The sequence below is a fragment of the Atractosteus spatula genome, chromosome 11 (assembly GCF_055471065.1).
Source record: "Atractosteus spatula isolate fAtrSpa1 chromosome 11, fAtrSpa1.hap1, whole genome shotgun sequence".
Classification (NCBI taxonomy): domain Eukaryota; kingdom Metazoa; phylum Chordata; class Actinopteri; order Semionotiformes; family Lepisosteidae; genus Atractosteus; species Atractosteus spatula.
Genome location: NC_142716.1, coordinates 50,031,039 through 50,045,996, shown reverse-complemented (window position 1 = coordinate 50,045,996; position 14,958 = coordinate 50,031,039). Strand labels below are relative to the sequence as shown.

General features: G+C 51.3%; 2 protein-coding genes across 3 annotated transcripts; both read right to left on the bottom strand.

The window, feature by feature from the left end:
* Positions 1 to 4,436: 4,436 nt before the first annotated feature.
* On the bottom strand, positions 4,437 to 9,989 carry mcrip1 (MAPK regulated corepressor interacting protein 1). 2 transcript variants are annotated; one of them, XM_088927470.1, is made up of 6 exons: positions 9,874 to 9,940; positions 9,007 to 9,115; positions 8,555 to 8,660; positions 8,233 to 8,351; positions 7,622 to 7,726; positions 4,437 to 7,120 (listed from the first exon to the last, which is right to left on the bottom strand). In XM_088927470.1, the coding sequence occupies exons 3-6, from the start codon at positions 8,560 to 8,562 to the stop codon at positions 7,056 to 7,058; spliced, it is 297 nt and encodes a 98-aa protein (XP_088783596.1). In that variant the 5' UTR covers positions 8,563 to 8,660; positions 9,007 to 9,115; positions 9,874 to 9,940; the 3' UTR covers positions 4,437 to 7,055. The 2 variants fall into 2 exon arrangements, with proteins under 2 accessions (XP_088783596.1, XP_088783595.1); XM_088927469.1 differs by lacking the exon at positions 9,007 to 9,115 and having other exon boundaries at positions 9,874 to 9,989.
* Positions 9,990 to 11,815: 1,826 nt separating this feature from the next.
* On the bottom strand, positions 11,816 to 14,956 carry ppp1r27b (protein phosphatase 1, regulatory subunit 27b). Its single transcript, XM_088926575.1, has 3 exons — positions 14,402 to 14,956; positions 13,789 to 13,939; positions 11,816 to 13,296 (listed from the first exon to the last, which is right to left on the bottom strand). The coding sequence occupies exons 1-3, from the start codon at positions 14,583 to 14,585 to the stop codon at positions 13,173 to 13,175; spliced, it is 459 nt and encodes a 152-aa protein (XP_088782701.1). The 5' UTR covers positions 14,586 to 14,956; the 3' UTR covers positions 11,816 to 13,172.
* Positions 14,957 to 14,958: the final 2 nt, after the last annotated feature.

The following is a 14,958-nucleotide window of genomic DNA, read 5'->3' as shown; positions in this document are numbered from 1 at the left end:
AGATGGTCATGATTTTTCTGTTAATGTATATTTCTCATTGTAGTATTTTTTCAATTAAAATCATTGCGAAATTATTTCAATTAAAAGTAATGATGTGACCACCTATAACCCAGTACACAGCCCGAACGGTGCATCACATCAGGCCTGAAGTAACAAACTGCTGTTAATTGAACCTGCTCTGCTGCTAACAGGCCCACGTGCTTCAGTCAGCAGTGTGTCTCATGGAGCCACAGCGCCCCCTAGTGACGCAGATCACTCAGTTATCAGTAAATGCCCTTTTATATTCTGTTTTCATGGTGCTGGACTTCTCAAACTGCTGTCAGCTCAGACTACAATAAGGCACATTGCAGGTGGTGCTGGAGACAGAGAGCAGAGTCAGGTTACTGCGATGGCTCCCAAGATAGGCCCTCTGATGATCCACCAGATCCTCATGCTATAATTCCGGCTCCAGCACCTGGGAAAGGAAAAAGATTTGAAAGCAAACACTACTCCAAGCATGGGCAGTCCCGGTCCCGCAGGGTCAGTGTGTCCGCAGGTGTCCAGTCCCGGTCCCGCAGGGTCAGTGTGTCCGCAGGTGTCCAGTCCCGGTCCCGCAGGGTCAGTGTGTCCGCAGGAGGTCCAGTCCCGGTCCCGCAGGGTCAGGGTGTCCGCAGGTGCCCAGTCCCGGTCCCGCAGGGCCAGTGTGTCCGCAGGGGGTCCAGTCCCTGTCCCGCAGGGCCAGTGCGTCCGCAGGGGGTCCAGTCCCGGTCCCGCAGGGCCAGTGCGTCCGCAGGGGGTCCAGTCCCGGTCCCGCAGGGTCAGTGCGTCCGCAGGGGGTCCAGTCCCGGTCCCGCAGGATCAGTGCGTCCGCAGGGGGTCCAGTCCCGGTCCCGCAGGATCAGTGCGTCCGCAGGGGGTCCAGTCCCGGTCCCGCAGGGTCAGTGCGTCCGCAGGGGGTCCAGTCTCGGTCCCGCAGGGTCAGTGTGTCCGCAGGGGGTCCAGTCCCAGTCATACAGGGTCAGTGCGTCCACAGGGGGTCCAGTCCCAGTCCCGCAGGGTCAGGGTGTCCGCAGGTGTCCAGTCCCGGTCCCGCAGGGCCAGTGTGTCCGCAGGGGGTCCAGTCCCTGTCCCGCAGGGCCAGTGTGTCCGCAGGGGGTCCAGTCCCGGTCCCGCAGGGTCAGTGTGTCCGCAGGGGGTCCAGTCCCAGTCATACAGGGTCAGTGCGTCCGCAGGGGGTCCAGTCCCAGTCCCGCAGGGTCAGGGTGTCCGCAGGTGTCCAGTCCCGGTCCCGCAGGGCCAGTGTGTCCGCAGGGGGTCCAGTCCCTGTCCCGCAGGGCCAGTGTGTCCGCAGGGGGTCCAGTCCCTGTCCCACAGGGTCAGTGTGTCCACAGGGGGTCCAGTCCTGGTCCTGCAGGGTCAGTGTGTCTGCAGGGGGTTCAGTCCTGGTCCTGCAGGGTCAGTGTGTCTGCTGATTATCTTGGTCACTCTTTGAAGCAGCAGCATCTTAACAGCTGGGTGGAGCTTTTAAACAGATCCCACAATAAGCCAGTAACGAGCTGGTTAAGGTTGCTGGGAGCCGAGCTGCAGTGCAGGCTTGCAGACACAGGGCCCTCCAGGACCAGGATAGCCCATCCTAGCCTGCACTGCATCAAGACTTTCAGAAAAGCGAAGCCTGAACTGCAGGAATGGTTACACTCCACCTGCAGGACACATCCCGAGAGACCCCTCCCTCTGGATAGATGGGCAGCTCAGTTATTCTGAGCAGTCCACAGCAGAAAGGGACTCTGCACAGGGGATCACTGCATTCCCTGCAGTGTGCTCACTCTGCAAATGTGTTTTACTGTAATCCTGCTCCGTAACGTAAGCTTTTGCTGCATTACACTATACTCCATATGCAGCATTAGTGTTAGACCACTCTTTTCAACATGCAGCTACAGTACATTAAATCATGTATTTTTTACACTGTCGTGTAATACAGTAGAACACAGCTGCATTATTAACAGAGATAAAGCATCAGCTAAGTGAATAAATCATAAATATCGCGTAGGGGTCTCATTGAAGCCAAGCTACTACCCCCACTTACCCCAGCCCAGCGCCTGCTCTCAGCCAATGAGGAGAGAGAAAGCAGCGCATGCAGGAACAGCCCCTTCCCCAACAGCCAATAGCAGCCGGCTCCTACACAGTACTGCATCTGCACTTGGGCGCCATGGCAACCAGCTGCAGCCTGCAACACATGCAGCACAATGCCTTTTCATCACTGCATCAGAGCCATTACCAGCAGCACAGATTTGTAGTCGAATATTGTTTAATGAAAATTCATCTACAGTAGCCTCTCCAAACAGCACCACGTCTTGGACTTGGAAACTAGTCATGGAATCTCGCTACAGGCACAGGGCAGCAGAGAGCAGAACAGCTGGCGTGGCTGGGCCCTCCTGCAGTGCTCACACACCCTTTCCTCTTTGCCCCCTCAGCCACTCGGTCAGCCATCCAAGAGGGGAGTTGTCCCCACTCCTGCTCTGTCCACACCCACTGTGCACAGTGTGATTCCAGGGTGGACTTTGAAGATCCTCCAGGCTGAGCTCAAGACTGCGCAGGATCTCCGGCAGTGGGTGAAGAGACAAAGAGACCAGCATGCGTGTGGAAACCAAAGCCATACCTGGTGTGAGACGAGGCAGGGGGGTCCTACCTGAGTGAGATAAAGATGCGACTCAGCAGCGCTCAGGAGGTCCAGAGACAGGGAGTGCTGATGGCATACGGCACCCTGAAACTCCCAAGGAACACCTGGTGGGACCCCTGCAACACAGCACACTCGTCACCACGGCGCACTGCCGAGAGTCTCAGTGCTTCTGTCTGACACTGCATTGTACTGTAAGATACTGTGCAGTTTTTGGCTGCGTTTTGTTGGGCTCTGTTGAGCTATGCTGTACTGCGTTTTGTCTTACTCTCGGCCTACTCCTGCTCCATCTCACCCTCCAGACAGAGCTGCTACACACGGCACACCTCAGGGTTAACACACTACTTAACAGTCATTACAAATAAAGTCATTTATTTTTAAAAAAGTGTTTCTTACTTGTAGCAGTACACAAAGGCCCAAGCACTTCTTCCACTTCTTCCCTTCCCTGCCGAGTCTTGCCGTTAACAGAGTAACAGAGCACAGCCAGAAACAGACGCACAGGAGCAGACTGCTGTCCACCAGGGAGGCAGGACGGCACCGTGGGGACTGATCGTCATCAGCACTCTGGTTCCCCCAATCACTCAATCACTCGCACGCACACACCAGCCCCCGAGAGTCAAAGACAGGGACAGCACAACACAAACCAGACCTGGGCTTTTGCACGGATAGATCCCACAAACTGAGATAACACACAGTGACACTTCCACTGAGAACAGCTGACAAATCCCTTCACCAGTGCAGCGCTAGACTCTGCACTGTGATCACTGTCAAGACAAGGTAAGCACCTTCAGGGTTAAGGGGGGATCTGGGTTTTGAGCCAATTAACTGTAATTTTGTCTGCCTGGAGCTCTCCTGCCAGCCTCCCTCCCCAATGCCCCAGTACCAGGTAACCTGGGAAAAGTTCCACCAGGTTCACATGCTACAGGCCCTGAGACTCAAGAAATGTAGAAGAGCAAGACTGGGAGAGAAAAACAGCAAGGGGAGAATCTGGCACCGAGCAGCTGGGCTGAAGAAGCCTGTGAACTCTGACACACAACAGCTTTGGAGAGGAGCTCCCGTCCATGTGCTGCTTGACCTGGAAAAGAGGTCAGTGCTCAGCCTGTAGTCACTGCCCTTTCACCAGTCTGCTCTCTCTGACATCACTGTGCCTGGGAAGGAATACTTCATCTTCACCGAGTTTTGGAATAATTAATGCTCAGAAAGAAAAATTCTGCCCCCTCTCCCACCACCACCCATTAACAGACAAAAACAGCAGTCAGGGAGTACCCAAAATATTATTTCTCCCTTTGAAGAATCCACTGCAGTTCCCCTATCTGTACTTCTGCAAGCCCACACCTCAGTATACAGGCGCAGCGGGGGGCTGCAGCCATCTTTGTAATTACAGCAGAGAAACTGCAGGTACGTTAATTCGATTTCACACAGCCTGATGCATGAATGTCTGCTTAGTGAAGGGCTGGAAAGCCAGCAGCACGCTGCTCCACTCCGTTTGAAGGAGAATCTCCAAGAACAGGTCTCCAGCTGAGGACAGGTTATTTAAGGCTCCTGGTGTGGAGGTCAGACACAGCAATGCTGGGGTTGAAGCCTGGGGTCACCGGAACCGATGCGTCTCCACTCCATCTTAATCCTTCACCACATCTGGATGACCTAGAGGTTGTCCCAACTTTCACACCTGTCTCCCCGAGACCTCAGAGAGCCCCTGGAACTGCTCAGCCACTTAAAGCTCGTGAGCTACTGCCAAGGAAGAAAAACCAGACTGGACAAGAGAAAACACAAGAACAAAGAACATGTCTAACGAAATCTTTATTTACACAGTACTTCCCCAGTTACAAGCGCAAGTCCGTGTTGATATCTGTGTGTGTGTAACTTCCTTTCTCCCCCGTTGTTAGACAAGCTGTGGGTAAGATGGTTTAAAACAAGGACACCCACCCTCTCGTGCCAAGTGGACACTGAACTCAACACATTAGCTTCTCCACAAACACACCACCTCTCCAGGTCCTGTCAAGTCATTCAAGTACAAACTGAACTCCAGCGCAGACTCTGCAAACCGCACCAAGGAGATTATTAAGACTTATGAGAATTGAATCCTTTCCTTACGAAGTACGCTGTTCGTAAAGTTCTTTTTTCTTGACTGTGGCTCAAAGCAATTTTCCAAAAGCTTAATTTTCCAGGAAAATGGGACAGAGCAACGAAAGCGTGTCTTAACATCGTCAGTGCATTTCCACTCCCAGCAGTCCTTCTTTTAATAAGATCCTACAGGTCTTCTGTATTTTTCCAGAGGCAGTCTATTCTGCAGCAATCTTGAGGAGAGAGGCGAACCCGGACCGTGAGCTCCATCAGCCTGCCCTTGGAAGACCTTGGAAGGGATTCACTGGTACATGAGGCAACGGGCAGCTTTCCTACACAGTTTCAGGATCTTGGATGCCTCAAGAACACTTACTTGGAAACAGGGGGCTAAATATTATTCTTAAAAAAAGGTACATGCTGGTCTGCCTGACTCAATCGCAAAATCAAGAATGCCTGAAAGTGCAAAAGACTCCAGCATGCATGTCGGATGGTGGAGCATTTTACAATGCAAGCCCTGAATCAGTAACTGATCCACTATCAATACCCTTCGGTAAGCAGCCCAAGATGAGCGTTGGCAGGGCCTCTGAACACCACCCTTCTTATTTAAGCCAATTTGTCTTTTACCTTTCAGCGAGGAAGGGGCGGGAGACTTCTGCAGCAAGGCAGGGCGGAAAGCCAATGAAACGCCAAGCTAAACTGCCTGCACAAACTTGCAGATATGTAGAAAGAGAACATCAAGATCGACAGAGATCTCACAGTGGTAAAACGGTCAGCGTGAGAACACACTAATGCTTAGCACATCTTAAGATGGGGATATACAATAACTCAATTTAAATGAAGCCAACAATCTTGCATTTCTACCACTTGCTAAAGTGTTTTCTGAGAAATCCACCCACATCCCTGGAGAGGGGGTCCTGCTGTCAGACTTGAGAGCACAAAGTGAAGAGCCAGTGTCTTGCCGTCACTATGCTTCACCGAAACTCCATACAACACAGAAGCAGATTTGTTCTATATTCTTACTCGGTTCACTAGGACGAGCTTTAATTTATTGACTTAAGAGAGAGCCTGTGCGGCCTTCTCCAGAGCTTCAGGCAATGGGCTATTCCATTACACAATGAAATTATATTTACTGTTCGAATCCGAAACAGCTCTGCATGTGATGTGAACCAATAAATAAAACCACAACCACACACATGGGGAACGTGGTTCCTGCCCCTTTGATGAGTGGGGTCTTTTCACTTTCTCCCCCCAGGAGTTATCAAAACAAATTCCACCAGCTCCTCTGCAGCGTTTCTTTGTCAGCTGTCTCAGAGCTGCACCGCTTGACTGTTAAATTATAAAATAAGTCCACAAATCGTAAGAAAACTTTGGACATTGGACATTTTTTCTCAAAAATGAAACCATTCTGTAAAATTAGCACAGGACAGCACAATTAAGGAAATAATTTATGATAAAAAGGTCAAGAGTTTTAATATCTTATTTAACCAACTCCTTTTAATCGTTCACCTAATTTTGACTACCAAGAACAAAACTGCCAACCCTAAGTGCTCTCCTCTCACGTAGGTCATGCATGTCCATTTAACACTGTATTCCTGGGTGCGAAACAGAGCCAGTCAGAGCTTCCTCACTGCCCCTTGGCCGACAGGTCCACGCTGCCGTTTCAGCACAGGTGGCACTGTGGTCTGGACCCTCGTCAGTCTGCTCAGTGATGCTCTTCGAGAACAGCTAATTGAGTAAAAAATTTTGTTTCTCAGAGATATCAAACCTGGAAAAGGGAAGCGCTCCATGTTCCTGCTCTCCCTCTGTCCACGTGCGAGCTGCCCAGCCTGCCCCTCTTCCTCCTCCAGCGCCGGGGGAAGAGGCCGTGTTTCTCACCCCCGCACCGAGACTCTCTCGCCACGAGAGCAGAGGGGCGACTGGTCCGCCGGACGCAGCCGGAGCGGCGCCGCAGGAAAAGGAAAGCGTGGCCCACACCAAGGGCCAGAGACGCGGCATTATCGCACAGGACGTGCCGTGACGGAACAGACAGCCCGAGTGCACACCGCAGTCTCCCGGCGCAGGGACCGCGGGTGGCGTCTGCCGGCGAGTGAAGAGCGAGGTCCGGTGGGGCGGGGGATTCGGTGCACACCACAGCGACCGCGCTGGCGTGCCGGCTTGCTCTCATTCACGGGGTGGAAGTGACTGGGAAGTTCGGGCGGTGGGTCAGACAGGAAGGGAGACCAGAAGCCTCGGGGGCTTGGCTGGGCCCGGCAGACCCGCTGACTGGCTTGGCAGAGAAGATCGGCAGAAGAGAACGCCCCAGAGGAGGAAGGGAAGCGGCCGGCCCAGCCGCCATCCACTAGGACTTCTTGGAGTCCTGTGTGTTCCGCCTCTTGATGTCGCTCAGGTCGACGGGTGTGAAAGCTGTAAAGAGGACCATGGCTACAATCAACGCGAGGCATGGCGGGGCCGAGATGAAAGCACTGCAGCCACGTCAACCCTGGAGCCATCCTTCACAGGAGACATCAAGTGTCAGAGACTCTGCGGCAGCTGGCGCCAATGTCACATTTCACATATTTCAAGAAATAGGAGAAAATAACTTAAGATGTTTGTAGATAAAGCCTGCTATAAAACATGTAGATAATGCTTGTCTGCTGAAGATTTAACAGTGCTTCACCTCCCTCTCTGCTTCTTTAGACCTAACATGACATGGGACTCTTGTAACAGAGACTGATCCACAGTCTCATATGTTAAGGACAAAAGCTGCAGCACAATGGGAGCAGCATCCCTCCTTGGGGAACTGTGGCGGTGCTCACTGTGAAGCAGCTGTAGATGCAGTGGAGGAGAGGAGCCACTGGGGCTGTGTGCAGCTGGGGTGCAGAGGCACAGCACACAGGACACGCTGAGGCGGTGCGGCCTACTCACAGTGCAGGTTGGGGTTGGGGTTCTTCTCGACATACTCCTGGGGTCCGCGGTCGTTACGCTCGCTGCCTTGGGGGGACTTGACATCTCTCAGCACACACTGCCAGGCTAAAGAGAGACAGAGCAACAGCGCTCAGCAAGGCTCGTGGCCTGCACAGTCGGTACACCGTCATCCTCTACAGCCAACACGCAGTCCCTCCTGTACTCAACTGTCTGCTCCTCTCTACACTGGTTACACCGTCTCTCTAAAACACCAGGCAAACAGCCCCTTTCCACTGGACAGCAGGAGGGAGTACTGGACACTCAAAAGGACTCTCTCATATCTGCAACTTAAAATCAATGCCTCGGCTGACTAAAAACATAGGTTGTGTTTCAGACTTGCAGAACCATTGTCTCTTTCCATTAACTGAAATGATGCTGGCCTCCTATTCCCATTTATAGAAAAGAACAGCTCACCCAAACTCAGCTGTGGCTGTCTGCACAGAACCCCAACACAACAACAGTTTACAGCCATTCGGCTAAAACAGATTAGTAACAAATCTACACCCCTACACCCCGGTCACAGTTAGTACTAATTCTGTTGGGGGAGAAAGACCAAAGATGCTGGAGCTCACTGTCGTGGATGAAGCGAACGTTCTCCTCGTGCGCCGGCGTGAACAGCTCGCCAGCGCTGGTGGGGGACCGAGGGCTGGAGGTCCGCTTGTAATTATGAACAATTCTAGGAGCCGATGAGCTGCAAACAGACACAGCACTGACTAAAGAATGCAAGGAAGAAAACTCAAAAACAATAACAAAATAATGAAGACAAACAGGAGGAAGATTACAATAAGTCAGATCTGAAAAAGACTGCAAATGCTCCACTCAATGGTGTACTCATCCTGCTGCTCAACTGAGGGAGCTGAACCTGGGCTATCAAGAGCCCTCCCTCAGCCTCACCTGGTCATTTCTCTCTCTCTGTCGCCCCCGTCTCCTCTTCCTCACGCCTCTGTGCTACCTGTGTCTCTCTCGGGTCCTGGGTGAAGCTGAGTGTCCTGAAAGCTCCCTGTGAAGAGAGCCAAGCACCGTGATCAGACCAATGACTGGGCCCATTCAAAGAGCAAAACTACACTCCTGTGGCACAGAGGCATGATCCACCCCACGTTCTACCAGCTGTGTGCAAAGCGTATTAGTGAAGCAGTGAAACAAAAACGTCTACTTGTCCAACCCAGATTTATGAAAAACTACTCAAAGTGATGAGGTGGTATCTTGCACCTGGCGTTGGCTAAACCAGTTACTAGGAAGCACACCTGATGGCAATAGTCACCTCCATCTCTACCACAAACCTCAGGTACATAAATGAGCTATTAATTCAGATGAGACAACTTAACCCCGTTCCCCAGGTCTCTTACTTGCTCCAGTGACAGGCATGGTCAGGATACTAGTACTTGGTTCTAGTACTTGTTAACTTTAATGAAGACTTGTAAATAACCTAGGATCAAGTAATAGGTTCATTCCATGCTGGAAAAAAAAGAAGAAAGAAAACACTAGGATAACCTAGGATGCCGAGATGATCTTTTTTTCTCTCCAAACTCGACACCGTTATTACTGGCGGACAGTATATCCGGCACCGACTAGAACAGTGGGTTTTATCCGTTTTCACTGCACATTTCAAAGGCAACGTTTTAAAATGGCGACATCTTATACTGTCTACACGTAGCAAATGAAACCTTTAACAAATGCAGGAAAACGAAACTAACAGGGTTTGAAAAACCTAACGTGGCGACATTACAGGAGTTTAACTATTTTAACAGCGGCAGGCTAAAAAGGAATGAATCGGCGCCCTTAGTCCGCAACCTGCTGTGTTTTTAATGGACATTCCTTAAAATTGAACCCCAGCCTCGAGGAGGCGGTCAAGTCCTGTTTTCTCAATCCCCGAACCACACGTACACACGCCTCTCAGAAAATGTCCGCCGACAGCCGTGAACGAAAGGCGCCTCAGAAGCCCGACCCGGGACGGAGGGAGATGTCTGTGCGCAGACCCACGGCCGGGCTGCGCCGGCGGAGACACCGGCTCCAGCGCTGCCGCCGCCCCGGGGGGCAGGAGCTGCCGGCCCGCCGGCTGCCACATCAGAAGCACCTGGTATTGTTCGGGTCAGGAGGAGCGGCTGCTCGGAGTCATTGTTTATTTACACTGCTCTGCAGCCCAGCTCACCCTGCCTTGTTATTGGGGACTAAACGGCAGGGGACCATCGCTGTAGCTTCAGTATCCTACTTACCTTCTTTTTAGCCCTTTTCTTCCCCCTTTTCTTTCGCTGCCCGTTGTTCCAGTGCAGATGCAGGCCTCCGCCGGCCGTGACGTCGCCAGTGCCTACCAACCTCTTCCGGTAGAGCCGGGTGGAGGCGGTGCTTGTTGGTGTCGGAAGTTGCTAATAAAGTTTTTCGAAAGGCAGGCTCTGAAATGAGCGATACCTGAAGGAGCCGGCAGGGGGCGCGAGTTACACACGGTAAATGGCTAAAGCGGGTCAATTGGCTCTTTAGCTTTACATTATGCTCCGCTAATTTAAATGTATTAATTTCATATTTTTATAAGCACATATACTAGACCTTATACTTTTATAAATTAATCTAGTATGAACCTACTACATGTTAACAAATGTGATGGGAAACTTCAGTGCAGTTTATTGTCATCTGCACAAGTGCAAAGAAACGCGTATTTGCATGTGTGCTCCAATACAGAGAATACAAAGACATTAAGGAAACACCAAAAACATAAACACAGAACAGCAGCAGCCACAACAACAGGTTAAATAACATACAACTTAAAACACATGAGTTGAGTGAGTCAGTGGTAGGAGTAGAGTTCATCTGACAGCTTGTGGGAAGAAACTCTCTCTGAATCTGGAAGTTTGTGCCTTTCTGCTCCTATGACGCTGACCTGAGGGCAGCGGGGAGAACAGTGAGAAACCAGGATGACGGGTGTCCTGAACGATCCCAGCCTTCCCGAGACAGCGAGTTGTAAAAATGTCCACAATAAAGGGGAGCTGTACTCCAGTGATGGACTGAGCTGACTTGACCACCCTCTGGGACACCTTCCGGTCAGACAACGAGCCGCTGCCAAACCACACTGTAACCCCACATGTGAACAAGTCTCAATAGCGCACCTGTGAAATGTGGTAAGGACAAGTGAAGATAGATCAATTTTTTTTCAATTGTCTGAGGAAGTAAAAGCGCTGTTGTGCCTTCTTTGTAGCTCCAGTTACATGCTGGGACCACGTTAGATCATTAGTGATGAAGGTACCCAGGAACACCAGCCATCCCATCGATGTGAACAGGTCCCCACCCTGCTTCTAAAATCGATGACCAGCTCTTTGGTTTTGCTGATGCTGAGGGAGAGATTATTGTCAAGGCAGCACTCCACCAGAGCTCCAAGGCTGGCTTCCTACAGTAAGTAATTGATTAAGAAGACCTCAAGAAAACCGTTTTGACTTTCTAGTATAGCAAAGTAATCAAGATCGAGTAAACGATTTTGATTGAGCCCTGAAGATCCGACGGGCCAGAGGCACTGTGGCGTGATGTCGGTGCTGCTACCTGAGTTCGACACCAGCCTACGGCTCCTTCCCACCTCCAGGAGCCATGCTGGCTGGGACAACGGACTGTCTGTGTGCCCCGTCCAGGGTGTCCTCTACTGGGCGTAGTGTCCAGTGGGGGCCCAGTGTGCTGTCCAGGGTGTAGTGTCCAGTGGGGGCCCAATGTGCTGTCCAGGGTGTAGTGTCCAGTGGGGGCTGTCAAGGGTGTGCTGTCCAGGGTGTAGTGTCAACAATTCTATTTGAACACATATATATTTAAATAGGGACAACATCCAGGTATTGAATGCTTAGTGAGTGCTTGGAAAGCTCTTTGAGAAGAGTTTGGCTTGACCTGCTTGGTTAATGGGCAGCCTCCTGGCCGCAGGACGAGGAGCTCGAACCCCAGTCGGAGTGAGTGCCCCAGGGGCAGCTGTGGGCAGAGATGGGGAAGAGGGAGGCTGGAGAGGAGTGAGAAGGGAGGTGTCCGAGTTCAGTATATGTACCTAGTCTGATGGTATTTATGTATCTAGTTTGATTTTGATAGTGATTAGGTAGCTGTGCTTTTATTCCTCCCGAACTTCAGTTAATAACTTATATAAAACATATTTATATATATATAAATCAAACAAACAAATCATAGGCTACATTTAAATTCTAGTAATAAAAAACAACTTTATTTTCTAAACGGAAGTTCTCAATAAAAATTAAGACTTTGACAGAGGACCTTTGTAATTTCAGGATATGTCACACAGTTCACTTGGACAGCAGGCTGGAATGGAGAAACAACACGATCGTCATGAGATATCACTGCTGAACAGCACAACGCTGCACAACGCTGCACAACAGCAGCACCCAAACACGCAGATCCAGGCCCGGAAGGAGTCTCTGTCTGGCGGAGTGGAGGCACACTGCTCCTCGGAGAGCAGCAGCTGGACACAGGGCTGCAGGCGGTGGGGTCCTGTGGGGGGTCCCTGTGGGGTGCAGGGCACTGTGCTCTGGATTTGTGGAGCAGCGTGCATCACTTAACACCGAGGCAGGATGACCCATCGTCCAGCGAAGGCTTCTTGTAAGAGGCCCATGTTGGCCCCACAGGCAAGCCACAGACTTCTTTTGAGGACTTTCCTTTATTCCGCTTTGAAAGTTTCTCCCCAAGGCTGCGTCGTGCTGCACAGGCTGCAGGTCCTCCTCTCGCAGCGCAGTGCTGTGCATCGAGCGCCGAGTGCTGTCACGCTGTCGTGCGCTAGTGCAGGCGTGCTGCTGTGCAATCACTCACTGGCCGTGGCGATGACAAAGCCAGCCAGCCTCTGCCAGTAATGCTTTGCAGAAGGAGAGGGTGGCACGTGTCTGTGTGTGGAGCAGTGCTAATAAAGTAATGGGAAAGGCCTTGAAGAGAGCAATACGTGAAGGAGCCAGTAGGGGGCGCCTGCTGCACACAGCAGATATTCCTTCGGTCCTATTCTCACATCACAAGCATCTCCATGGCTGAGCGATCAAGGAGCACAGCTGCATCAAAAGTCCGGATTCTGGGTAGAAAACGACACAGCTGAGGTTCTGATTCCGGATTCTGGGTGGAGAACGATACAGCTGAGGTTCTGAGTCCGGCAAAGTGTTTAGCACAGCCAGTAGAATTAAATTCTTCAATGAGCAAATAGAAACAGTTGGCTACAGCATGAGCATCACTGTAATATACTCATAATCCATTTCTTTCAAAATTCTAATATGAATTAAGGAAAAGACACAAAGCAGTTCTTTCCTTTTGCATTTGCAGTCAGCAACCAAGTCACACACACTGTGACAGACAAGAGAGTCAGCCTATCACAGCAAAGTACGTTTCCCGCCTCCCCCCCCTGCGAGGCAACCAATAGGAGAAGGCCACCTCCCCCCTGCAAATCCTCCAATAGGGAAGCGGGGTGAAGGCAGCGCAAGGACGTTCCGCAGCTCCATCAATTCCATCACCGTGGCGAAAGAAGGCCAAGGAGAAGCAGTGAGGTCCAATCACAGCTCAAGGTTCAGGCCACGCCTATCCCCTTGAAGACTGTAACCAGCTCCTTGCAGTCGGGGTCAATGAGATCAGCAGGCTTCTCACCATTCTCATTCACCGCCTCCACACTGGCGCCCAGAGACAGCAGGTACCTGGGGAAGACAACAGCGAGAGTCCCCGTCACAGTGCTGCTACTGCCAGAAAGCTCAGGCACGACAGTCACAGTACTCTGGCCTTTGGGCTTTGAATCAGACTCACGGCTGAGCTAAAATCTCTGGTAACAGAGAACACAGTCAACATGTTTGCAAACATGTCGTTCCCTGTTTTCCATCCTGGACTTGTGTTAAGTTACTAGTCAACAGTCCTGCTTCTGGGAAGAGTGTAATAGGATCTTTCAAAGCCAACAGCACAGATGGACAGTCAGACACAGCCCCTTGGCCCAGTGGACCCCTGCAGAAAACAGCAGAGCTGTGCTGTTCACTCCACAGCCCCAGAAGCGCGACTGATCTCCGGGGTGTGAGGAAGACCTCGGCCTCGATCTACAGCACAGGCCCAGGCCTGCAGACAGCAGCACTGCAAAGGCTGCTGGGACAGCTGACGCCGTATGGCCTCACAGTGTTGCCTGTCCTTCCCCGCTATCTCACCGGGCGATGTGGGGGTGCCCGTCGCTGCAGGCGATGTGCAGCGGGGTCCAGCCCTCCTCGTCCCGCTGGTGGATGTCGGCACCGTATTTCACCAGCAGCTTCACGCACTCCAGGTTCCCTGACAGGACAGCCTCGTGCAGCGCTGCCATTCCTGTGGGACACAGTGGAGACAGGCAGGTCCATTGACCTTAACACATTCATTCAGACAGAGAACACATTCAGTTTTCCTTTTAACCTAGACTCATCTGATGCAGGTCGGAAATCTAAAATGAATGGTTTTGTGCTTTAAAAAACAGTGTTTATAATATCTAATGAGGAAAAGCCCTCCTATTTATATAAGAATTATCATTGTCATTTTTATTTTTTTCTCCAAGTTTGCAAAAGATTCCAGATCAATGTCTTCCTTTGTTTTTTTTTTAGACTGTTTTTAATTTTTGAATCAAGCAGACCAGGAACAGCAGGTCTGAGCATCACTGTGCACGTGTGTCATGTTATGATGGGGGTTTAGTGATCGTCTCCAGGCTCCAGGGTCCACACTGACCCCAGGAGTGTTTAATATTTAAGCTGCATGGGGCAGCTGGACTGGTGCAGCCAACCTCAGCGCCCCACTCACCAGAGAGGTAGATGGTGTCCAGCTGGACTTTCCGGGCACGAATGAACCGGCCGATCTGCTCCAGGTCTCCCTGCCGGATGTGGTCCTGGAACACGATGTCGTTGGGGAATCGCACAGTGCGCATGGGCTTCGCAGGGACAGCGCGGCTGTGCTGCGAGCTGGGGCACTGGTAGTAGTACTTCATCCTGGACACAGCCGGACAAGCAGGAATAGCGCTCAGTCCTGTAGGATCGGGGTCTTCTTTCCTGGGAAAAGCGCTGTGGATCCTACCCGCACAGGAGATCCTCAGTATTCAGTGTCCTGTAAGCAGGACCTCCAGGTGCTAATATAATCAAATCTCTTTGGAGAGGTTTGTCCTAGCCCTTGACCTAAAAAATAATCCCCCTTTCTTGTATCTCAATATAAAAAAAAAAACTTTCAAACTCACTCCTCCAGTTAAATGCAAAATTCTGTTCTTACAGCTGGAAGCCAGACGTGTGATTTTTCCCCTGGGTGGACGATGACGTCTCTGGCTCCTTCAGTCAGTTTCTCCCTCGTCTGCTGCCCACAGCAGGAGC